Source organism: Bubalus kerabau, chromosome 20, assembly GCF_029407905.1.
Source record: "Bubalus kerabau isolate K-KA32 ecotype Philippines breed swamp buffalo chromosome 20, PCC_UOA_SB_1v2, whole genome shotgun sequence".
NCBI lineage: Eukaryota > Metazoa > Chordata > Mammalia > Artiodactyla > Bovidae > Bubalus > Bubalus kerabau.
In genome coordinates this window covers 45,063,310-45,089,973 of record NC_073643.1, presented here as the reverse complement: position 1 = coordinate 45,089,973, position 26,664 = coordinate 45,063,310, and the positions used below count along the sequence as shown (strand labels likewise).

General features: G+C 35.7%; 1 protein-coding gene across 35 annotated transcripts in view; it reads left to right on the top strand.

Annotated features, from left to right (window-relative positions):
- SLMAP (sarcolemma associated protein) overlaps positions 1-26,664 on the top strand; it is a 150,272-nt gene that overhangs the window by 103,720 nt on the left and 19,888 nt on the right. For 20 of the 35 annotated variants that reach the window (XM_055557665.1, XM_055557666.1, XM_055557649.1 and 17 more), the window contains 4 exons: positions 3,110-3,172; positions 17,772-17,831; positions 23,036-23,116; positions 23,411-23,470. In XM_055557665.1, coding sequence (XP_055413640.1) covers positions 3,110-3,172; positions 17,772-17,831; positions 23,036-23,116; positions 23,411-23,470 — 264 coding nt within the window. The other 15 variants (XM_055557668.1, XM_055557669.1, XM_055557659.1 and 12 more) reach the window with 3 other exon arrangements.

Here is a 26,664-nt window from a genome sequence, read left to right as displayed (position 1 = left end):
TTTTTTCTCTTTCTGGCATATACACTTCTCATTCAAATCCATCACCCTTTTGACTTGAACGTGTATTTGTTGATAAAGCTAGTGTTAATTCAAGCTGGGAGCAGTCTATTTCTTTAGTTAACAATCTTTTTATGTACACTGAACCATCATTATGTTATTTAGAGTTGTAAAATTATGGCTTACAATTTTTTGCCAATTCTAGTTTATTTAAATGAGAAAAGCTGTAGACAACTCCTTGATTTAAAACTGAATAAGATATTAATATTTTGGATACCTTAGGGTACTCCTGGCTATGATTATTTTTCCCTTGCAGATGTTAGTGCTAAATTGAGTAGTGTGTGAGTGACTAATAGAATATCTTTAAAGAAACTGAGTAGTAGATATCTGGATAAGCACAGAAGCTTCATATGTAGTTACAGAGTAGATTATGGATAAGATGGGTCTCTTCTGAATCATTTATGATACAGTAAGAGACTAATTATCAAGTATTCAAATATTGTCAAAGTCTGTAGTTATAATGTGCTATTAGATATAATTGTAACTAAAATTACTCTTTAAGCAGTAGAGGGAGAACCAAGTTTAGTTATAAGAGAATATTTCAAAAATGTCTGGAGAAGTTAAGATTAATAATACTTCTCCAGTAAACTCATTTTTAAGATTACTTAAATCTGAAGTAGCTGCTATAAGCACAACTTTGGACTATAATTTTTAAAATGTTACCTAGTAAGCATATTTTGAATATATCTTAGATGGTATTTAGAAAAGTGCTATCTAATAGAACTATCCTGAGTGCCACATACATGATTTAAAATTTTATGGTAGTCACATTAAAAATACAATAAGGAATAGCTAAATTTTTAATAATATATTTAATGATATGTTTACTTTAGCCCACTGTATCTAGAATATTATTTAAATATGTAGTCAATATTAAATTATTACAAATGAGTATTTCATGTTTTTTATTCCTTAGTAAGTTTTTGAGGCCTATAGATATTTAATTTTTGCTGACAACACATCTCAGTTCAAACTAGCAACTTTTTTTAAGGGCTCAGTAGTCACATGTGGCTAATGGCTACTGTATTGGACAACACAAGTCTAAAAAATTGAAATACTTAGGTAACCCATGTATAAATAAAACACATTTTGTCTCATGATTCTTATTATGTTTCTGTGTCTACTTTTTCTTTGCATTCCTACAACCCTCTTTAGTATCACAGGACACCATCACCACTCCTCCTGCCCCCACACTTCAGTATCTGATTCGTGACTCCTGGTTTAAATGATCAGTGACATCTTTTATAGCCTTGGCAAAGTGAATTCCCTAGGGCTTGCTTTCAAGTAATGAAATACCAAAAGTGTCGTGATCCAAATCATTTACATGCACTACCTGAAAGACTTTTCTCTTGTGTGTCTTAGGAAATAACCTTTATGAAATTCACATGTATATTTATCTTTTATATTAATCTTGCATTTTATCTAAACTAGTATAGTAGATATTTTAATGTAGAATTATATAGTAAGATCAGAGTAGGTAAAAAGTTTGATTTTTGGCTTGGTGTGTGATGGTGGATTGCCCTGCATTAATAAATTTCATCTGAAGTCTTGTGATGCTAGTTTGAAACTCGGTTTCAAATATGTTTTATACAGTCCTTTAGTTAGGCTAAAATTTAGTTTTACTGAGTTTTCATATTTAACAGTGATATTGTATAGTTTGAATTTTGAAAATGTTGTCGTAGCTTACATAGGAAGTACTTTTTAAATTTCACTTTAGATTTTTTTTTTTGATTTTTAATTTCTGTTGCAGTTAGGCTTATTTTTTCTTCTTGAGGCTATATTGTATCTCTCTATATTAATAATTTAACTATGCAGCTATACAATTATATAAACTATATATGACTGTGTGTATGTATATATATAAATATATATGTGTATATATAAAAATATATATATAAGAGAGCTGGTCTGACTTGGTGACTGAACAGCAACAACAAATAGAAAAATATATGTTTGCACACCATGTAGCTAGGTAAAGGATAATGAGAGATTTAATGATGAATGATGATAAATAAGAAAGCTGTTGGTATAGATGTCAGAAGAGGTTATCCAGTGATCAGAGTAGGAGATGCCTTTGAAGCAAAGTTGAGATGATATGAGGCCAGGTGGAGAAGAGAAAAGAAGCTTTTACCATCAGTCTGACTCATTGTCTTTGACAGGTTTTTGTGCTTTTACACCTTCAAGATAGTTGTCATGTTGGAATGTATTTTTAACTCTTGAACTTCCAATGTCTGTTTGGTAGTTGTGAAAGATATAAATATGTACTTGAAGGATGTAATCCAGATTCAGAAGTCGGCTCTTTGAATCAAAGTAATTAAAAGTTTACTGTAGGAAAAGGGCTGAAACTTTTATTAGACTATGGTTTTGATTCTCGTTACGTATTTGGGAGAAAAATGTATTTAATCTGAGCAAAATCATTTACCAAGACCCTTATTTTAAAATGTACAGGCATTGATTTTAATCATTTAGGCAGAGGTAAACAGTGTAGTAATTTGATAGTATATGAAGTATAAATTAAGTGACTGGAGGAAAGACTACTTGTGAAACGAAAGTGTAAAGATTAAAATATTGTATCAGTTTCTTTACAATTGTAAGGCATTATGGTATGGCATTCTTAAAATATTTACTTTTTTGCCTCTTAACTAAGATGAATAACTTTGAATAGGGACTGTTAGGGAACAGTCATCTGAAAACCAATTCAATAAGAAATATAAAAATTTTAAATTAATGGTATTTATTAAGCTCACATGGAAAAAAGATGCATTTTAAAAGTGGGAGAAGCTTTTTAAAGCAATATGTGACAATGGTGTTCTTGAGCTATTTGGATAGAAACTGCACCTTTAAAAGCTAACCATTTGGGGTACAAATTAAGATTACATAATTACAGTTTTCACTCATTTAACTCCAAAATATGTCTGCTATTAGTAAAACTTGATTAACTTTATTCAATTACCCATGTTAGTACAAACGTTTTGATTTTCCTACCTTTGCTGTTGGTTTTCAAAAACAGCAACAAAGACTATATCCTTAAAGGTGTTTCTTTCTTTATTAGAGCACTTGCTTTCAAAGAGTGGCGGGGACTGCACTTTTATTCATCAGTTCATAGAATGTCAAAGTGAGTACAGAGTATTTTTCACATTGATTTTAATTAAGTCAGGGGTCTAAATTGAAAAGTGAGAGGAAAAATGAAGATCTCCATGTGTTTGTTGTGGTAGAAGTGCACAAAGGCCGTCTTCAGACAGCAGTGATTCTTTACCTACTGTTTCTGTTTCTCTCTTGTGAGAAAAGTGTTTCTCTTACATTTGCTTTCACAGATGGAGGTGAGCATTTCATGTTCCTCACACACAAAAAAAGATGAAGTTTCAACCTTTTTAATTAAAAATCATTATTGAATAGTGAATAAAACAGAATGTCAAGGAACTAAATGTCTGGCTGCTTAAGAGACAATAATAACGTTCGCCTGTTTTACTGAAGTTCTACTTCTATCCCAGTTTCGGATTTTGAGTTCTTAGACAAATTTCTTAAACGATTAAATGATGTCACAAAAATAGTGATTTCATTTGGGCATCAGGATAGCAAGAGCTTTCTAAGAGAAGTAGTAATAGATTGTCCTTCAGTGTGCCACCTACTGCCTACCCTGGAGAAGTTGTACAAGGCTAATTTTAATAATATTTTAAAGATAGACTGGTTGGCTTTTGAGGTGATCTATACCTCTGCTGAATTCTGAACAAAAGAATTGTAAAATCCCTCTTACTTGAAAATCATGTGACTGCTTAAATCTGTAAAAATCACAAAGTTGTCTTATTCTCTTAGTTTCTTAGTAACAATTAAAGGTCACTATGTGTAGTAAAAATTTATTGATAAAATTTATACTTTTCCCTATCAGACACACACTTTGTCAGACTCTTTTTTTTCTTTCTGTTTGCTCTCTCTCTTTGAAAGGAGTGGTTTTCCAAATATTTCTGAATTCGGTTGATGGGTGTGCATGCATGTATGGTTACTCTCCCACCCTCTGTTCCCACATCGCCAATCTGAAGAGCATTCATGGATTGTAAGAGTCACACCTGGTAATTATAGCAGGCACAAATTCAACAGATCAAATATTACACTCCTTAGAGTTGCTTTAAGGAAACCTGAAATTTCATTGAATTGTTTTAGAAGAACTGTTTGTTCATTGAATATTGAATGTAAGCTTAATACTACTTTAAGCCAGATATTTAATAAATATGGTATATTTCTTTGTTCTTTAACAGTTTTTTCATGAAGCAAAGATTAGTGCATCTTTTTGTTACCTTCTGATTACTAAATCTCACTTTTATAGGCAGTTGACACAAGGATTTGGGCAAAATAATTGGTACCCACTGAAACCAACTAAAAGTAGAATATATGATCTAAAATATAAATCTTTAGGAAGATTTTATACTTAATTTTGTTACATGTGACCATTTAAAAATATTTTTATTTTCAACTTTTGGGGTTCATATTTGAACCTAAAGAAATAAGAGCAGAGAATTATCAAAATAATGTTTACTAAGGTACAGTTGGCAAAAATAATTTAAAGTATTATTATAAAATGTGTAAAATGTATAGCTTTAGTTTTAACACAGAGCAGTGTTCATTTTAAATAAAGAAAAAGATGTTTGGATATTTTTTATTGAGTCATAGTTATGGAGATAAACATTCAGAGATTGAACAGAAGTTATATAAATTCTGGATTACAGCTATCCCTTCCATGGTGATATCAGCCAATAAGGTTATGTTTACAAGGACTATGTAATGGCATGGGAAAATGCTAAATGTGGTAGGTACATAGAGGGGAAAATGAAAATATAAAACCCTGTTTTGTGGACAAAGAATGAACCAAAGAACAGAAAAAATAAAATGCAAGCATTCCTAGACATTTGAATCCACTGAGTTCTTAAGGATAAGAAGTTTGGGTTGTGAGTTCAGCTAGTTAGGGGTATAGCATGTTATCTGAATCCATTTGGTTTCTGAGTTTCCGTGGCAAGTAGCAAGAATTTGATTAATGAGGATGCCCATTGTCCCTCAGAGTTTCCAAATCTGTTTGGCTCCTTAAATTTGGATAGCTGGAGCTGGCGTAGTAAGGGTCACCTCTGGTTTGATTTGTTCTCATTTCCATTATGTTTTGACATTTTTATTGTTTGATGACAAGATGCCATTGTAGAAATTATTGTGCCATAATAAGTATTATAGCAAGCAAAGCAAATTCAGCAAAAATCTTACTGAAGTGAACTTGTGAAACAATTTTGTATGATTTTTTTTACAAGCACACATAACCTTTTTTGCCATTATTTTCTTTAATAGGCATCTTGAACTGATTTATAGTCTTGAACAAGAAGCATTTATTCTGTGAGCAGTAATACTTTATATTCTTGTTTCCAGTCTTTTAAAAAATGAATATTAAGAACCTGGCTTTCATTATTTACTGTGCTTGTATCCTGTAAATTCACTTAATGTTTTAAAAATTAGAAAGCAAATAGTGTACTTTCGTAGGGGTTATCTTGCCTATTTTAAACATATTGACAAGTTTTTTTCAGTTTATGTGTATGACTCCATAAGAGAACAATTTGATTGTTGGTTCTCTCTGTTTATAAGGTGATTTTGAGGAAATTAAATGAGTCAAAACACACTTCAATTTGTTTTCCTTTTATGGTAAAACAGACTGTGCTCCTTTTAATTCTCTTGTAGGAGAAAAGCTTTTAATCTCCAGCACAGAGATCGGATTTTGAACAGATTTAAATATAACCTTTTGCATAATTCCAGAACTGTGAAGTAAAATTTCAGTATAAAAATACATAATACAAAATCTAGGATAAGTAACGTTAGTAAAACTTGCTATTAAAGTTCTAGCAAAGTGTCTTCTTTAGAGATTCAGGCATGAAGTTTGGTTTAAGCAGAACTCCACATTGCGTGTTCCCTGCAAATTTTAGTCACTCAAGGTTTACCATATAAACTTGTATGAATACATTGAGACCTCTGTGTGCTTGCCAAACATGCTTTCTGGGTTAAAAATTGTGTTCTGTCTCAGTCTGTGTAATACACATCCTGTGAATTCTGCTGCTTGATTAACTTGTGTGCTTAGTGAAAGGATGAAAGGCGAAAGGTAAGCTAAGGATGTAGAGACCCGCCATCAGGTGGTGGACATGAAGTGGAAACAGCCTTCTCTGGCCTGCTGCCCGCCTCTGTGATTTCTCTTGCTACTGTTTGTCGCAGCAGCTGGATGCCAGAGAAACTTTGCTGAGATCTGCTTTATGGAGACAAACTGCCCCTTCCCCACAAAGACATCTCCGTTTTGATGATGGAGTTAGAAGTCCCATGACATAAGCCTCATGTCTTTGTATTCTTACAGAATACTTTCTATATGACTTAGTTGTTTTTCTTTTTTCTTTCTTCTTTTTATTTTTTCGCCATGCCTCTTGGCATGTGAGGTCTTAGTTCCTCAACCAGAGATCAAACCTGCGACCCCTACATTGGAAGCATGGTCTTACCACTATACTGAAAGGGAAGTCCCAATAGTTTTTACTATTATTAGGCAAAAGTCTTATTCTCTTAATATTTCATAGTTTATTTCTACTTGTTTATTTCCTAATTTAAAAAAGTTTTTTATTTCCCTCCTTGCCTCCCATCCCACTTTGACATTGCAGTCACAATCTGTGTATGATTTTCTCATTCCATCCTCCCTTCTCTTAGGGCTTTGCTTTGACTCAGAAATTGCCTTATTTGGAGTAATGCTTTGAATCTCTGATGCTCATGTGATTGTTTACTTTTCATCACTCTATGATATCAGCCTCTCTGAACAATTTCAGGCTTATTCTGATTGCATATTGTACTTGAAACAGTTTTAAAGTTTCTCTAAGCCAAAGCAGTTTATTTATGACAAAGAATAGAAAACGCTTTGTGTGGTTCCCTGCTCTTATTAGTTAATGTTCCCATTACAGTAAAGTCTTGAGTTTAAACTAACTCATTTTTTATTTCTTTGTTTTCAGAGTAGTTGTTCAACTTAAGATATATTGGAAGGTTTTTATTTGTTGTTTACTTGTACCAACCATTTCCCCAGTCAGCTAGCTTTCCAATATTTCTGCCAGATTTTTTCTCAATATAAGTGCACAGAAGATAGTCTTAAATTCATGCCAGTAATGTTTTGTTACATAGAATGTTCCTTTAAAAAAAAAAATCTGTTTCTGTATTCTTGAAATTGGTTCATTTAATTTTAAATCTATCCTTGAATTCCAATCTTGTTTCCTCTTTTTTTTCTTTATTCTTTATTTTTCTTTTATTCTTTTATTCTTTATTCTTTATTCTTAGGTTTTAAGACAAGTAGCTTTTGGAACTGTTTTTATAGAAAGGCAGACTATCTTCTACAATGGGACTTGCTTTAAGTAATTTTATTTTGCTGCAGAAAGTAATAACCTTGTGAAAGTCTATATTATTAAAATTTGCAACCTCTCAGAATCAGTCTTTGCAGTAATAATAAAGCTTTCTACTATGTGAGCTGCTATTCTCTGAAATAAATTATCAGCTTGATGTTGAATGCTATTTGTTAATTTTTACTTTCTGTCTTTTAAAAAAATGTTTATTTATTTGGCTGCTTTGGGTCTTAGTTGTGGCGGGCAAGCTCACATAGGTTTTAGCTGCTCCGTGTGGGATCTTAATTCCCTGACCAGGAATCAAACACGAGTCCCATGTATTGCAAGGTGGATTCTTAACCATTGGACCACCAGAGAAGTCCCCTGGTTATATCTTGATGTTAATTCTAATCTCAGTTCCTAAGCTATATTTCCCTTTAATGACCTTCTAGGTAACTTTAGCTCATTTTTATTTGTGATGTTTAGAGTTGGATCAAAGGAACGTTTATGTATTCTGATTTGATCCCTCATTGGCAGTATGACTGTGGGTGGTATGATCTTTTCAAACCTCAGTTTCCTCTTTTATAAAATGGGATGGTAGTACCTATTTCATAGGATTATGAGAAATGAGACCATATTTACTAAGTGCTCTAAGTAATGCCTGATATGCAGAAATACATGTTACCTAGAAGGTAGAAAACTTTCTAGGGAGCATGAGGCAGGGTTTAGAAGATCATTGTCAGTGGGACCTTTCATGTTGAAAGCTTCATTTTATTCCCATTTTCAAGATAGTGAAAGCTAATTGATGTAGCTTTATTGTACCTGTTAATGTAATAGGTTTCTGACAATCTAGCAATTGTCTAACTTAAATTACCAGTATACATACCATTTAAAAGATTTGGTCCAAGCACATTATTTTGATGCCCTAGTCATAACATTATTTTTTTATAATGAAACCTAACTTTGAGATTTAGCAATATTCTCCAAGTTGGCATTTATTCTTCTACTTTTCTGTTTAAGGTCCCTAGGGAACTGACACCCATATCTGATTGTCAGTGCTGTTTGAGTTTATATTCTGCTTTCAGTTAGTTGTAGCTGTCATGTGAGGAAAATGGCTCTTGAAGAACTAGGCACAACTGTGCTCCTGTTGAGCTTCTTTTGTTTGCATGGTTTCTCATTTTCATTCTGTGCCACATAGTAATATAGATACTATGTCATATATTTTTATCAACCAAGAAATAAATTTGGTTCTTTTCTATTCAGTCTTTGACAATATTTGATGGTTTTTTACAATTCTATCATGTTTTCTGATTATACAAAGTGCTTTGGTGGTGGTTCTCAAATGTTGTCAAACTTATTAAAACCATCAGTTCTACTTCTTGGTAGGTTCTCTGCAGAAAGGCATGTGTATATGGATCAGGTACAGATTCAAGAATGTTCACAGCAGCATTATTCACAGTAGTTCAGAACTGGGGAAAAAAACCCAAAAGATTTTAAGTGTTCAAATAGGTAAAAAAAAAAACACTGAGAAATATAGGATGAACAAAGTTCAAAAGCACTAAAATTATATTATTTAGTCACACATATTTGAGTAATATGACTATAAAGAAATGTGAGAAATTAGGTACCATAAAAGTCGGGATGGTGCTTACCTTTATGGGATTGGAAAAGCAAATGTGGAAGGCTTTGAGGGTGGTGATTAGGTTCTGTTTCTTAATTTGGACTGTAGTCATACAGATGTTTTCTCTTTAAAAGAAAAAAAAGACTTTATTAGCCTGTCCGTTGTGCTTTATGCACCTTCTTGGATGCTATGTTTTATACTAAATATGGTTTAAAATAGGGAAAAAATGAATAATTACCTCTCTAAAGTAACACTCAAAAAGAGGGAGTTTATTTTAAAAAAAGAAGCTCTTTATCTTTCAGTTGTGCCAAGGGAAGTAGTTCTTTCAAGACCTGCAGTTATCATTACAAGGAAGTTCTGTTTTGCCTCTGAGGGGTCTCTGACTTCCAGTAATCCTAAAGAGTTGAAGTCTCCACCCCAAGTTTGAGAACTAGTAGTCAGAAACCTTTTTGAAAACAATAATCTTTTCCTTAATATTTTAATTGCAGAGCACTAATGATTCACTGGATTTGATCATATAATCTTAAATAATTTCAGTAGTGATAAGAGCAGCAGGTAATTATTATTTAGCACTTAATATTGATACTGTTCAAAATTTTTTAATGTATTTAATCCTTAGTTTTTTAGAATGAAGAAAATATTCAAATAATTTTTCCAAGTTTAATCTCTTTAAAATAAACACCTAATTTATTCATCCAGCAAGTATTATTAAGCCTCTTACTATGTGTTTGCTGCTCCTGCTGCTAAGTCGCTTCAGTCATATCTGACTCTGTGTGACCCCATGGACTGCAGCCTACCAGGCTTCTCCGTCCATGGGATTCTCCAGGCAAGAATACTGGAGTGGGTTGCCATTTCCTTCTCCAATGCATTGAAAGTGGAAAGTGAAAGTGAAGTTGCTCAGTCGTGTCTGACTCTTAGCGACCCCATGGACTGCAGCCTACCAGGCTCCTCCATCCATGGGATTCTCCAGGCAACAGTACTGGAGTGGGGTGCCACTGCCTTCTCCCTACTATGTGTTTACCTGGCATTATTTTAGCTTTGTGGTGTATAGAAATGAACAAGACACAGCTAGCTTTGCCTTCATGGAATTTACATTCTCTTGAGAAAAAAAAAATTAATAGACTAATAATATGTCAAGTAGTGATAAGCCCATTGAAGAAAAAAATGGAAGATTATAAGGCAGTGAAAGTGAAAGTCACTCAGTTGTGTCCAACTCTTTGCAACCCCATGGACTATACAGTCCATGGAATTCTCCAGGCCAGAATACTGGAGCGGGTAGCCTTTCCCTTCTCCAGGGGATCTTCCCAACCCAGGAATCGAACCCAGGTCTTCCACATTGCAGGCGGATTCTTTACCAGCTGAGCTACAAGGGAAGCCAAAGAATACTGGATTGGGTAGCCTGTCCCTTCTCCAGGAGATCTTTCTGAGCCAGGAATCGAACCAGGGTCTCCTGCATTGCAGACAGATTCTTTACCAACTAAGCTATCAAGGCAGTTCAGTTCAGTTCAGTCACTCAGTTGTGTCCAATTCTTTGTGACCCCCATGGACTGCAGCACGCCAGGCTTCCCTGTCCATCACTTAAATCCCAGAGCCTACTCAAACTTATGTCCATTGAGTCGGTGATGCCATCCAACCATCTCATCCTCTGTCGTCGCCTTCTCCTCCCACCTTCAATCTTTCCCAGCATCAGGGTCTTTTCAAATGAGTCAGTTCTTTGCGTCAGGTAGTCTAAGTATTGGCACTTCAGCATCAGTCCTTCCAATGAATATTCAGGACTGATTTCCTTTAGGATGGGCTGGTTGGATCTCCTTGCAGTCCAAGGGACTCTCAAGAGTCTTCTCCAACACCACAGTTCAAAAGCATCATTCTTTGGCGCTCAGCTTTCTTTATAGTCCAACCCTCACATCCATTCTTGACTATTGGAAAAACCACAGCTTTGGCTAGACGGACCTTTGTTGGCAAAGTAATATCTCTGCTTTTTAATATGCTGTCTAGGTTGGTCATAGCTTTTCTTCTAAAGGGCAAGTGTCTTTTAATTTCATGGCTGCAATCACCATCTGCAGTAATTTTGGAGCCCCCCAAAATAAAATCTGTTACTGTTTCCATTATTTCCCCATCTATTTGCCATGAAGTGATGGGACCAGATGCCATGATCTTAGTTTTTTGAATGTTGAGTTTTAAGCCAACTTTTCCACTCTCCTCTTTCACTTTCATCAAGAGATTCTGCCATAAGGGTGGTGTCATCTGCATATCTGAGGTTATTGATATTTCTCCCAGCAATCTTGATTCCAGCTTGTGCTTCATCCAGCCCAGCATTTTTCATGAGGTACTCTGCATATAAGTTAAATAATCAGGGTGACAATATACAGCCTTATAGATGTACTCCTTTCCCGATTTGGAACCAGTCTGTTGTTGCATGTCCAGTTCTAACTGTTGCTTCTTGACCTACATACTGATTTCTCAGGAGGCAGGTCAGGTGGTCTGATAGTCCCATCTCTTTAAGAATTTTCCACAATTTGTTGTGATTCACACAAAGACTTTGGCATAGTCAGTAAAGCAGAAGTAGATGTTTTTCTGGAACTCTTGTACCTATCAGGGCAGCATGTGGGATTTGAACATATTTGAGATTAAGCTGAGTGAGTTGTACATGTGTCTCGGGAGTGTGTGAGATGGAGAAAAACCGCATGAAAACCCAAAGCAAGCCTAAAGGAGTTTTAAAACAATAAAAATGCCTTTAAGAAATAAACAAAAGGACAGATAGTATTTTAGACTCTGCATGTTAAAGGGTCTCTTTTATAAGTACCAACTCTGCCATTGTGGTGGAAACCAGCCATGGACAATATGTAAATGAATGAACCTGACCGTATTCCTATAAAACTTGGTTTACCAAGCAGGCAACAAGCTGAATTTGGCCCTGTGGGGCTGTAGTTGGCTTACAGACCTTGTAGATTGTGGTAGGGACTTAAGATTTTATTTTAAGGATGATAGAGTTTTGAGCAATAAATTACCCCTAATGTGTGTTTATAATTTTTTGAAGAAGGTGGTACTTCAGTCTTCAACATCCTAGAGAAAGATTGAAGTGGCTTTTAGAACCTGTGTTCATTCTGTTTCATTATTTGCTATATTAATATAACAAGCATTTGTAGAATCTGTATTATGTGACACAATTGTGTTGAGAAATTATTAATAAGATACCTTGCTGCTTTCACTAGACCTAAAAGATTTATCTTGGTAATCCATGAAAAGTACCTGGCACTATATCTAATGTATAGTATTTGAAGTAATGAGTATATTCTTCAAAGAGTTTATAGTATGATGGTAAAGATGGACATAAATAAATATATACAGTATAGCTTAATAGAGACACTAATGAAGAGCTATGGAATGGGAGAGGAGAGATACCAGATTCATCCCAGATAAAGGAAGAGAAGACAAATTCCGTTTTGCGGGATGAGATAAGCTCCTGTGAGACTTCTGGGTGAAGATGTTTGAGAAGTAGTTAGGCATCAGGGTTCTGGAAGAAGAGAGCAAGAATGAGACTAGGCATCAATATGTAGAAATTATTCAAGTGTAGCAGGTAGTTAATGCTATTAAAATTTTTTTGAGCTCTCAGAGACTAATTTCTTTTTTCTTGCTTGGTAAAACTGTAAAAATTTGTACTCTGCTTTCCGCCAGTGCAGGCAGTGCTGCATTGCAAAGCTTCGTACAAGCCTCTCTCTTTCCAGTGCGATGTGCAGAAGAGAGGTTGTGGCGTCAAAGGGCCTACACTTTGAGCATTGGGATAGTTCCTGCCAAATTGCCCTCTAAACAAAATAATCATACTGACTTACACTTCCCCTGAAAGGACAGAAAGCTACTCATTTACCCACACCCTCTCAGTCAGTACTAAAATTCAGTATATTGCCAGCCTGATGGGCAAATAATGCCATAGTATTGCGTTAGTGGGTAGACCATGGATTTCTCAGATTTACTAGACATTTGCATTTCTTGGCCTGTGAGTTCTGTGTTCCTGTTCTTTGCCCTTCTTTCCCCTGTGTTATTTGACTTTCTGTTATTCGTTTTTGGAACGTGTCATGTCTTTGTTTGCCTTCTTCACTGGCACTTTCCTCATTCCTTGCTTTGTTTTTTGCTATGAGTGCCTTCTGACATACTGTTTACTTCTTTATTGCCTGCCCTCCCAGCACCATTAGAATAAGAACCAGGAGGGCAGGGATTTTGTCATTTGTTCATTCTAATGTTTCCAACACCTGGGACAGTGTCTGGCACATAATAGCATCCCCTAGTTAATGGTTTGATGAATGAATGAAGTGATTAATAATCTTTATCTGTTATTTGTTTTTCAAATATTTTCCCGTGTTTGCTTCCTCTTTAGCTTTGTTTATGATGAGTTTGATCATGTAGAAAATTTTAACTTATATCAGATCATACCTATTAGTTTTTTCACACATGAGTTTTGAAGTCTACAGTTTGCCTACCCCCTTTTTACCCCGTTGTTCCTTCATTCACTTCTCCTACCTCCCACTCCCCACCTCTGGCAACCACCAGTCTGTTCTCTGCACCTATGAGCTTGTATGTTTGTTTGTTTTAAATTCTACATATGAGAGAGATCATATGGTATTTGTCTTTCCCTGTGTGACTTTTCTTAGCCCTGTGTTAGCACTTAGTGTGCACTTAGCACTTAGTGTTAGCACTTAGCACTGTGCTCTTGAGGTCCATCCGTGTTGTCACAAATGGCAAGACTTCATTCTCTTTTATGGCTGAATGATACTCCATTATATATACATGTCCATTCATCTGTGGGTGCCTTATCTTGGCTGTTGTAAACAATGCTACAGTGAATGAGGGTGTGCATTATTGTTCTTCCAGCTAGTGTTTTTGTTTTCTTCAAGTAAATACCTAGAAGTGGAATTGCTAGATCATATAGTAGTTCTATTTTGAATATTTTGAAGAATCTCCATACTGTTTTTCATAGTGGCTACATCAGTGTACATTTCCACCAACAATGTGCAAGGGTTCCCTTTCCTCCATATTCTTATTATTTCTTGTCTTTTTGATGATAGCCATTTTAACAGATGTGAAATGATATTGTCGTATGGGTTTGGTTTGCATTTCCCTGATGATTAGTGATATTAAGCATCTTTCCATGTGCCTATTGCATTGCTTTTCGCTAAATTGTGTCTGACTCTTGTGACCCCATGGACTGTAGCTTGCCAGGCTCCTCTGTCCATGGGATTCTCCAGGCAAGAGTATTGGAATGGGTTGCCGTTTCCTTCTCCAGGGATCTTCCCAACCCAGGAATTGAACCTGGGTCTCCTGCATTGCAGGCAGATTCTTTACCAACTGAGCTACAAGGGAAGACTTCATGTACCTATAGGCCATTCTGTATATCTTCTTTGGAAAAATCTCTGTTCAAATATTCTGTCCATTTTTAATGAAATTCTTTTTTGCTTTTTGACTTGTTGATACATATTTAGATCATAATCAGAAGAAAAGAAAGTCAGTGAAAGCCTGAGAAAAAAGGAATGAGCAAGCACATACAAGAAGTAGGAATGAGTCGTATCCTAGAAGCCAAATGAAAAGAGTTTTAAAAAGGAGGCAGTAAACTTTTGATTAAGTATGATGAATAGGTCCATTCATAGTAAAAGATAAAAGACATAAAACACAAGAACAGAGAGAATGAGAGTAGAAACTTACTTTAGAAACATAAAACAGACAGTAGAGGTAGAGATTTTGAGGTTAGAGATTTTAGAGGATGGAAAGAAAATTCTTAATGAGTATGAAGTTTTCTTTTGAGGTGATTAAGGTATTTTGGAATTAGATGAAGCTGGTGGTTCCATATTGTAGTGAATATATTAAATGCCACTTTATTGTTCACTTTAAAATTGATACACTATGTGAATTTAATCCCAGGTTTTTTTTTTAGAAAAGACCATATACTGAGGCACATGAAATTTAAGAACACCAGGGATAAAGAAAAGATTCTGAAAATTGTCAGGGAGAAACAAAGGATCTCATACTGTATTATTAATCATAATAAACTAAATAATAATATAGTGATAAATAAACCCTGAAATCATAACAGCTTAATTCACAATTTACTTTTTTTTTCTGCTGTGTCACAGGCTTGTGGGATCTTAGTTCCCCAACCAGAAGTTGAACCCAGGGCACGGCAGGGACAGCCCAGAGTCCTAACCTCTAGGCCACCAAAGTGAAAGTAAAAGTGTTAGTTGTTCAGTCCTTTCAGACTTTTCGCGACCCCGGGGACTATAGCCCACCAGGCTTCTCTGTCCATGGAATTCTCCAAGCAAGAATACTGGAGTGGGTTGCCATTCTCGTCTCCAAGGGTCTTCTCCACCCAGGAATCGAACCCAGTCTTCTGCAGTGCAGGCAGATTTTTTACCATTTGAGCCACCCATAGGCCACCAGGGACCTCAGAGATAGTTCCTTTTCATTTATGCTACATGTCCATGGTGAGGGAGAACATTCTGTTCCATATTGTTACTCAGGAATGGAGATTAATCTGAACACTTTGTTTCTAGAGTGGGAAAGGAACAAGTGTAGAAAAGTCCTGCTCTCTTGTAAATGCTTCCGCCTTGGCTAGAACCAGGCACATGGACCTTCTTCAGTTAGGGACTTGCAATGTGCAGTCTTCTCAGGTGCCCAGAAAGGTTAGGCAAACCAGGCACTGCTGAGCACAGAAATCTCTACCACACATACTGAGGACCAAGGGTCTGACTGGCAGCAGACTTACCTTCCAATTTGAAGCTAGAAGACAGTGAAACGATTTTTTTAAAAATTCTGAATGACAGTTTTTCCTGTGAAGTTGTGTATCTGTCAAACCATCAATCAAATGTGAGCATAGAACAATAGCATTTTCAGAGGAGCAGAGTTACAGAGCTTTTACCTTCTACCCATCTCTTATCCAGAAATTATCAGAGGCCACGTTACACTAAAATAAAATAGGAAGAGGAGGACTTTCCTGGTGGCACAGTGGAAAAGAATCTGCCTGTCAGTACAGGGGACACAGGTTCAATCCCTGGTCTGAGAAGATTTCACATGCTTTGGAGCAACTCAGGCCATGTGCCACAACTACTGAGCCCGAGTGCTGCAACTCCTGAAGCCTGTGTGCCTAGAGCCCACGTTCCACAAGAGAAGCCACCACAGTGAGAAGCCCAAGCACCGCCACTAGAGAGTGGCCCCCACTCTCTGAAACTAGAGAAAGCCTGCACACAGTAACAAAAGACCCAGTGCAACCAAAAATAAATAATCAAAAACAATATTTGGAATCTGGGAGCAAGGAATTCTGCACAGGATATAGCTCAGACTAGAGCAGGAAGGTGAAAGGACTAGGGGAAGGGAGAAACAAGAATATATGATAGATTGCCTGGTATGTTTGATGATATTGAGAGTTTTAGGGTTCTGTAAGAACTTGGGCTGTGTTTGAGATATGTTTTTTAAAATTAACACAACAAAAGAGGACATTATAAGTTCTAGAAACACTAAATGTTGTATAAGAAGAAAAATATAATTATGGCATATAACTCAGATGCAAATAATAGTCATAAATTCTGATTGCAGATGGACAAAATGTAACTCTTATTGAGAATATTAGAATATGAGAGCTTACTCATCTGTAAGAGATTATCAGTAAATAATGCCTAAAATGGAAAAGTAAAGAAATAGCAATATATTACTTAGAAATGTGAATGTAAATACCAAAAGAAATAACTAGAAGTTAAAAGTTGTTGTCTGTGGGAAGTGATTTTTCAGGAATGGAACGGGGTAAAACAGAGGCTGAAGAAAACATCCTATATTATGTATCTTGTAAGAGTAATGCCTTTTGAAATTATCTAAATTTATGACTTTGTCTTTTCTTTTTATAAAGGAGGTAGGAGCAAACAGTGCCACATGCCACACAGAGCCTATATGAAATGAAAATTATGAGTGATCTCAGAGCTCTTTCAGTGGTTGGGTGATTGGTATAGACCAACTTGCAGTGGGTTGAAGGGTAGAAGAATAGAGAAATTATTTCAAATATTGTAAAAGTGTAAATTGAAGGAGACCAAGTGACATACATCATCAGATAATGGGATATACAGAATTAGATATTATCCTCCTGACTGGAAAGGTAGAGTATGAAAAATCAACTTTAAATAAATGATAAAGAAACTATATTATACAGAGAATGAATGCCCCATAAAATTTTTTTTAATTTATTTAAATAATTAGCTCTTCTAAAATGATTCCTTTTACTGAAACATGTCATATAGACATCTCTGCTAAATTTTATCAATAGGGAAAAGTAAGCTGTTGATATGATTTGTATTCTTTATCTAAATGAAATACCTTCCTGGAACTCCTTTATTTCAAGTTAATATTGTTGATTTAAAGAGTGTTGCTTTGTTTTTTCTGAGTCTTTTAAAAAGTGCAAGGCTATTACAATAAGGTAAAAAAAAGATTTTTAATAATAAAATAAGGCGAAAATTAATGAAAACTGAAGGCAGATTGTTTCCTTGCTCTCAGGTTTCTGCATTAACCGGATTCCTCTAGTACAGTTCAAGTTCTCTTAGTTCCCCCTTCCAGGTTCAAGTTTTTGTTCAAGCCTAGTCATGGGAGTAATGCTATCATCTTTAAATTTGGTCATGGAATGTGTTACACTGCCCTGCTCAGGGAAGTGCTTGCTGCTCAGTTTGGGCTTGGATAGTAACGTTTATTTTCTTTGGCAGAGAAGCTGATCGTCGAGGGGCACCTAACCAAAGTAGTAGAAGAGACAAAGCTTTCAAAAGGTTCGTTTTCTGTGGGGTTTCTGTGGCATTTTTCTGTGGGTTTTGACAACTCTTGGATAATGAAGGTTAGTGTACATTTCCAAGGTCATAGCAGTTTATCCATCAATTTATGTCTTATAGCTCACAATCCAGTAGTAGTACCAGATAATAATATAAAACAGTTGGAGTTCTGTCTTAAGAAGGATATGTTCATTGGAAGGTTTCTTTTTAAATGGGTATATACGTGTGGGGTTTTTTAAATCTTGGAATAGGTTTCGTTAGCTACTAAAGATTTGTTGTGATCTCTGTCTCACTTCCAGCATTATTTTCAGCTTTGATCTAAAATTTTTAATCAAATAGAGTATAAATCTTGTTTGAAACAGATGAAAAATGTTTTCAGTTCTCTTTTTCTAATTATTGTACGTTTAATATTTGTTATGATATTTAATATTATCTTAATTGCTGGCATCTCAGTTTGGTTTAAACAAAAGTGATTATGTAGAACCTTATATTTAGTGATGAATAGTCCTATAATTGCTTGAAGTAATTTATTCTGTTAATTATTTTCTATAAAAAAATTGTCAGACCTTAGAAAAGAAAAGTAAGTTTTAAAGCATCATGTTGTCAAGTCATTTTTATGTGTAGGGAAATTGGGCAAATAAATTTAGTGGAATATGTTCATTATTCCTTCTAGGACTTTTTATCAGGAGAACATGTCAGTATAAAATTTAAAACTAAATTCAAAATCATTTGGGTCAGTTAAAACAATGAATAATAAAAGGTTGCTGTACTCAGTTTCATTAATTCTGTTTTATGACAGTAACTGGATCCATTTGGCTTTTAAAAATATTTAAAAGGATAGTGTTATCCCAACTATCTGGTGGCTTCCATTTGGAATTTTGTGCACGGCACATGCCATATTTGGGGAAAGAATGCATAAAATATGCATCACTAATATTGTTCTGGCAAACAGGCATTGAGTTTCAGAACAGTGAACTATTTTTAGTACGTATGGCAATTTATTTCATCTTATTAAAGTGAGATGAGAACAGATTTTAAAATAGCTTTTACTTCACCAACTAAATACCTATTCAGATTAGTTGGTTAAATAGCCAACACTTTGATGTAATGTAGCCTTAAAAAAATCAGTGCTGCTTTTAATTAAAAGTATCTTGCTACCTTTGTGCTTCTATTTAATGCATTATGAATTTGAATTTATTTCCTTGAAATTACATGATGTCATTATTGAAAAAGAAAATGTTATGATTTCCTTTTGAAATCTGGCTATAAAATATGTATTGAAAACTTTAAAGAGCATGCTTAACAATTTACTAGCAGTTTCACTTCTGAGTTTTTATCTTAAAAAGGAACAAATTGGACAGATGTACAAGGACGTTTGTATTGTTTAAAAGCAAAAAGAAAACATAAGCATCCAGTAATAAGGACATTTATTAAATAAATTATAGCAAGTGTGTCCATGCAAGTGAATAGAATACATCCTTTAAGAATGGTAATACAGAAAGTTCCCTGGCAGGCCAGTGTAAGGACTCAGCACTTTCACTGCCAGGGTCTGGGTTCAGTCCTTGGTTGGAGAGCTAAGATTCTGCAAAGCCTAGTGGCATAACCGGGAGAAAAAAAAAGGGGGGGGGGAATGAATGCTAATACAGATATAAGTTTTATATACCCAGAGATTTTTCTGTCAGCTCTCAGCATTTTACTGGCACTAACCACAGTTGGCATGCAGAGGTATATTAATCCCTGTAACAAACTAACATGGCTGAAATAAATTACATTTAAATGCTTTATATCTGGCTATAAAGTATTTTCTTTTGGATTTGGCTGGATTATTTTATTATTTAAATACTTTCACTGGTGATGTTTTTAATAGAATTTTATGCATTGAAAAATATCAATTGCTAGAAATTGCCAGTTACTAGTTGTTACAAGTCTTGGTGGTATTAATGTTTCCTTCAGGTATTTCACCTAATGCAAAATGCAGTTGTAGGTTGCCCATGCCTTCTATTTAAGCCCTGACTCAACTTGCAGTCATTTTATATTTATGGTAGATTTGTCATGAAATTAAAAGACACTTACTCCTTGGAAGGAAAGTTATGACCAACCTAGGTAGCATATTCAAAAGCAGAGACATTACTTTCCAACAAAGGTCTGTGTAGTCAAGGCTATGGTTTTTCCAGTAGTCATGTATGGATGTGAGAGTTGGACTGTGAAGAAAGCTGAGTGCCAAAGAATTGATGCTTTTGAACTGTGGTGTTGGAGAAGACTCTTGAGAGTCCCTTGGACTGCAAGGAGATCCAACCAGTCCATTCTGAAGGAGATCAGTCCCGGGTGTTCTTTGGAAGGAATGATGCTAAAGCTGAAACTCCGGTACTTTGGCCACCTCATGTGAAGAGTTGACTCATTGGAAAAGACTCTGATGCTGGGAGGGATTGGGGGCAGGAGGAGAAGGGGACGACAGAGGATGAGATGGCTGGATGGCATCACCGACTCAATGGACATGAGTCTGAGTGAACTCCGGGGGTTGGTGATGGACAGGGAGGCCTGGCATACTGAGCAACTGAACTGAACTGAACTGAAAGATGGCAGCAGAAAAAAAAACAAGAATTTGTCAAACAGCGGCTTTTAATTTCAGGTTCTACTAGCCACTGGCTTTGTGCCCTTAGGCAATTTACTTTAGTGCTTTAAACCTCAGTTTCCTCATTTATAAAATGGGATCAACAGTATATAACTTACAGAGTCTTGTGGAAATTTAATGACGTACTGTTTATAAAGCAGGAAGCACCTTTCTGTTAGCAAATGTTAGTTCTTCTTCTCTCCCCCCTTGATTCTTGATCTTGCTTTCTTTGCAAATAATGGTTCCAGTGGTATAAGAACTGGCCTATGTTTGTTTTGCCCATCCATTGTTATGTTGCTTGAAGATATAGTGAAAACAGTCACCTTATTGTAGACTTGCCAGTTTGGGAGTAGTTTGGTATTGATGTTGGTAGCTTTCCATTTACCCCTCTTATATATACTATGCATTTTAATAAGTAAGTACTGCAGAAAAAATCAACTGGTGTTGTGGTTCATGGGGTCGCAAAGAGTCAGACACAACTGAGCAACTGAACTGAACTGAATGAATTTTAATACAGGGAAGTTGGGTGCTGCTTCATAGCTGAAGAGTAGAGGTTTTAAATAGTAGAGACTCTTGTCACTCATTTGTTGTGTCCTGTTCGTCTTGAATAGATTTGATTTGCCTCCGTATAATAACTGTAGTGTCAAGACACAACAATGATGCCACATGACCTGACTTGCAGTAAACTGTGTCTTTAATCATCTCTTTTTGGAGCACCTCCTACATACTGTGCCTTGTTTGGACTGAGGATATAGCAGTTAATAAAACAGACAAAGATTCCTGCACTCATGGAGCTTATATTCTACTAAGATCTTAATGGAAACCTCTAAGGCAATTTTACCTTTCTAGCTACTGTTCCAAATAGGAAATAAAAGTTGCTTGTAGGCCAGAAGAATATGTCTGAAAATACATTCCTCTTGGTTTACCTTGACACCTTGATCGTAAAATTGCCAAGAATATTAAAATTAGAAATCTTTTTGTCTTTTCTGTTCTGTTCCAACAGAATGGTTTCTTTTCTTTCTATATATTGATAAGATGTATTCACCTCCCTTATTTGAGACTGTAACTTTGTGATCAAAACTAGTACATTCAGAAATGTCTAACTAGAACACACTGAATGCACACTAGAGGTCTCAGATTAGATTCCCGTGGGCCTCAGCGATCAGTGACTTCATGTCTAATCCAAGCTCACTGTCTCTCAGCAGTTGGTCTTTGATTAGAAATGGCAGTGAGAAAAGATGCAAAAGGCCTCTTACAATCCATCACTCATTTCACAAGTTAAGCCACAAATTTAGGCTATTCTTATATGGAATAGCCATAATACGTTATATTTCAGTATTAATTATTTTGACAGTGATAGTTTCAGATATGTTTCTGACTACTTCTCAGGTGAAAGATATCTCTTGATTTAGTTGATTATGAAAACAGTATATGTTCACTCTAATTTTTCACACAGTTTATGACAGTGTGCAGTTAGAAAGTAAATGTGCATCCCTACCTTCAGAAATGACCATTGGTATCTCTGTGGTATGTTCAGCTCTTTTCAGTCTAAACAGTCACATTATACATAACAGACTTTACTTTTACTTAATAGTAGTGAATCTATCTAGAACATTTTCCATTTGGTAATGAACAATGCTGCAGTGAACATCCTTATGGATATATACTATTGTTGCCTATTATTTCCTTAGGAAAAAGTAGTAGAAATGGATATGCACATTTACGTTTTTGAAATAGATTACCAAAAACAGTATAGTCAAGTGCATTACATTGTAAAAAGTAATTATATATCTACTGAATTTATAATCTGATTGAGGAAATAAGATATATGTATATACAGAGAATGCTATAAAACAACATGATTAATGATAAAAACATATGTCCCAGAGAAGATACAATAAAAAGGAGCAACATGCTGGAGAAATGAAGACTTCCTTAGAAGTGATGGGCTTAAGCTATATCTTAGTATAGATTGAATAGGCCAAGTAGTGAGAATTGTCCTTAAGTTTAAGGAAATATCAATTTAAGCAAAGAATTTAAGGCTTGTGGTTCAGGTACTGTTGCGTTTTCTTTAGATATAAAAGGCTGTTAATGTTCTTTTTTCAGTGTTACTTTTAATTTTAAAAAATAATGGTAATTTTTTAAAGAGTTTTTGTTATGAGTATAAATATTACTAAGGCAACCTAACTAGTGTTTTTATATAATAGAATCATTTTCTTTCCTCATCTTCATACAATGTCCACATTGTCCTGGAAATTTTTGCTATATTTGTTGCAGTTCTCTGAATACTTTAGCAAAGCTTGCTTCATTTTTGTTTCCAGTTGGCCAGTGGACAGCCTTGAACAAAAGCCCCAGTCCTCTGCACAGCAGTCATGATCCACATAATAATTTAATCTGAGCTCCGTGTAATAAGCAGCATTCCATTTGGGACTAGAGTGGTGAAGAAGTAAGAGCTTCAGTGACCTCAGTTAATTTTAAAAGTATTTTGCATACCAGTAGATATAGAGCACCCATAGCCTGAAGCACTTTTAACTGATACAAGCTTTTTAATTGTAACATGATTCTACTTTTTGTTTTTTTTCCTACTTGTTAGAAAACCAGGCAAGAGCAAAGGAATCGGACTTGTCAGATACTCTGAGTCCAAGCAAGGAGAAAAGTAGCGACGACACTACAGGTGAGTGTTAACCTAAGGTTTATAACTCTGCAGATGTTATTGTTAGTTATTGTTGCCTACCAAGCAGTTTAGGTATGCAGGTTGGTGTGGGTGGAGATTTCAAAATTTGTATTTGGGAGGGAAAAGCAGTGCTTCTATTTATCAAATGATTCCCTTGACAATTTGGATAAATTTTAAAACTACTTACAATGATCCAAATATAATAGCTGTATAAGTTTCACTTACTTATTTTGAAAAGGATAGCTTGCTGATAGAGTTTGCTGTTTATAATTCTCTTTTTTCCCCCCTCTGTAGACGCCCAAATGGATGATCAAGACCTAAATGAACCCCTTGCGAAAGTGTCCCTATTAAAAGGTACTTTAACATGTTTTTATGACATTTAAACCAGGGCATTGGATTCACCCTTGCCACAAATTCAGTTCCAAGTATTACATGATGTTTTAAGTTTTAGTTAGAAGAGTAAGATAGCTTGTCTACAGTAGCAGAAACTAAAATTTAAAATGTTGATGTTGGTGCTTAAATACTTTGAAGAAAAATGTTTAGATTGTAAAATAATTTGTGTCAATCAAAGTTATTTGTAGGGAAAAGCAGTAAGTGGTAGAATGTGAAATATAGCTGTGGGTTTTTTCTGTTTACTTTGATGTCTCTGACAGGAACTCTATCATTTTTCATGTAAATTAGAAAAAGTTAAAAATATTAACTTTCTAGAAAGAACTACCTATTTAAGTGCCTTAGGGTGTCTTTTTGATAAATCTGTGATTGCCAGCATTTAGTCTCTATTATAATTGCTTTATTGTACACAAGAAAAGTTGACATAAGTCCAGCTCAGTAGGTTAAGCATTTTAGTAGCAATGGACCAATACCAGGCAAGTCTCAGAAAACAGCAGCAAAAGCAGCCTGTGGAGGTTTCTTTGTATGGAAATGCCTTTGCATCTGGCTGGGCTCTTAAGGGATCGCCCAGTTCAGACCCTAGGTTTGGGATTATATAAAGGGAGCCTTGGGCTTCCCTGGTGGCACAGTGGTAAAGAATATACCTGCCAAAAAAAAAAAAAAAAGGATAAAAGAAAATTAAAAACAACAAAAAAGGATATATCTGCCAGTGCAGAAGCTGCAAGGGATGTGAGTTCAATCCTTGGATCAGGAAGATCCCTCGGAGGAGGAAATGACAACCCACTCCAGTAGTCTTGCCTGAAAAATTCTATGGACAGAGGAGCCTGGTGGGCTGCAGTCCATGGGGTCACAAAGAGTTGAACACGACTGAGTGACTGGATGCATGCATGTGCATAATGCTTTCACACACACACAGAAGCCTTGATTTCACTCTGCATGATTATGCTGCTCTCCTAGCTACATAACAATTAGAATTGGAAGTGATTAGCAACAAGGTTACTCAGATTCTCTAAGAATTCCTTGGTCTGGGCATCATAGCCTTCTCTTTTCTTCTCCCATGGATCCTGAAGCTGACATAGCTGTTTTGAGCCACCTTTGATTGAATTCCCTTACCAGGAGAAGTCCTGAAGATTACTGGTCCAGGGAACCAGTTGCCAACCTGCATTTAAGTATGATCATAGTTTCCCATATTCCTCCTGATCTATACTCTTCTCAGATGACCTCTGGTGTTTGAGACATGGCTTTTCTTTTCTTTTTTTTTTTTTGAGGAAAAAAGCAAACAGAAGTTTAAAATAAGGAAAGTGACAGATCTAGCCAAACCTTGAGAGTTGTAGACAGTAGCCCCTTTATTTTATTCAATGAAACCCTATGCCTGGCTTCGTGAACCATTATCTTCAAATTTTATTATTTCCCTTTTTAAAAAACAGTCAATCTTTATTTAGAATTATAATACGCTATCTGTGTGTTAGTCATCCAGGATTAGGAAAGGCATCTAAAGTAAATTAAGCAGTCACCATGAGCTATAAATGAAATGATGAAACAGTAGTAATTTTCCTTGAAATATTATTTTCAGTCAACATATGTCACTTTTGAAAGAGAAATAAAGCTGTGGCTTGATCCACAGGTTTTTATGTACTTGAAATCATTTCCATAAAAAAGGTAAAAAGAAAACTTAAATTCAGACCCAGTAGAATCTAATGCAGATTTGCTTCCTTTAGGGAACCATGCCAGAGACCAGTGGTTTCAAAGTCTGATAAGACTGTCCTTGGCATTTGAGGAGTTTCTAGTCAAACTGGCAACAGAAGAGGTATAGATGATAAGCTGTTTCTCGTGGTTGTTGCCATTAGGAGTCAAAGAAAGGGAAAAGAATGTCCAGATTATATATTTGTTTCTTTTTGTTTATCTCAGAAGATGGGTAAGAAAGGCATTTCATGGAAGAAGTATCATTTGCAATGACTCTGAAAGTGTCATACCACAAAAAAGCTGAACTTGAATCTTGTCAAGATTCTAGATTCAACTGCCAACTTGCAGGACATGTAAAGAACAAGGGACGTAGTGTAAATGATGTGGTAGACAATGTGATGTTTCTGGTTTGGCACATGTTGAACAGTAAGGTTTTTTATAGGTCCTGGCTTGCCTGAAACCATTTATACCCATTGTCCCAGCATAATTATTAAAAGCTCTTCCTTCCAAGTTCACATGTGCCCCCAGTTTTGTATTGTCACCCTTGGAACCAGAAGCAGTTGGAGTGTAAGGCAGAAACTAGGACCAGAAAGCCATTTTCACTTAATTCTGTGACATTTATTGAAGCAGGAGATACAGAGATAAGACACATGAGAAGGCTACAGTCTTATGGGAGAAGGAGACATTTTGATAGAGTCATAAATGTTTTAGTAGGTGTGGTGGAAACTTTGGAGAGTGTAGCTAATTTCCTGGCTAGGGGCAGAGACGGGGTGGAGCAGTAGTCAGGATGGGCCTTCCAAATGAGTTGGTTAAAGGTAAGTAAGAGTACCCAAGAGTGAAAAGGGAGGCATACATTTCTTTAAAATAGTGCTGACATTTACAAATAGGACTGTTTAATATAGCAGAAACATTTACCAGTAGGAAAGTGTGGTACAGCACAGGCTGTGTTGGGCAAATGTGGAGAAAGATGACTGGGCCAGAAAGAAATGTTTGGGAATTCTCTGCATAGGGATGGACTGTGATAGCAAGGGAAATTTATAGAGAAAGAAGAGCAATGGGAAGATCAAAGGAGCCAACAAAATATCCAGTTGTCAAGAAGGGAGCCAGCTGGTCAGAAGGACTAGCAAAGTAAGAGGCTGCTCTTTGAGGTCCCCTAATCTACGACAGAGGAGGCAAGAATATACACTGGAGAAAAGACAGCTTCTTCAGTAACTAGAGCTGGGGAAACTGCACAGCTACCCAGAAAAGAATGAAATTAGAACACTCCCTAATACCACATACAAAAATAAACTCAAAATGGATTGATGGCTTAATGTAAGGCCAGACACTATAAAACTCTTAGAGGAAAAAAAAAACTCTTAGAGGAAAACATAGGCAGGACACTCTTTGACATAAATCAGCAGTATCTTTTTTGATCTACCTCCTAGAGTAATGAAAGTAAAAACAAAAACAAATGAGACCTAATTAAACTTAAA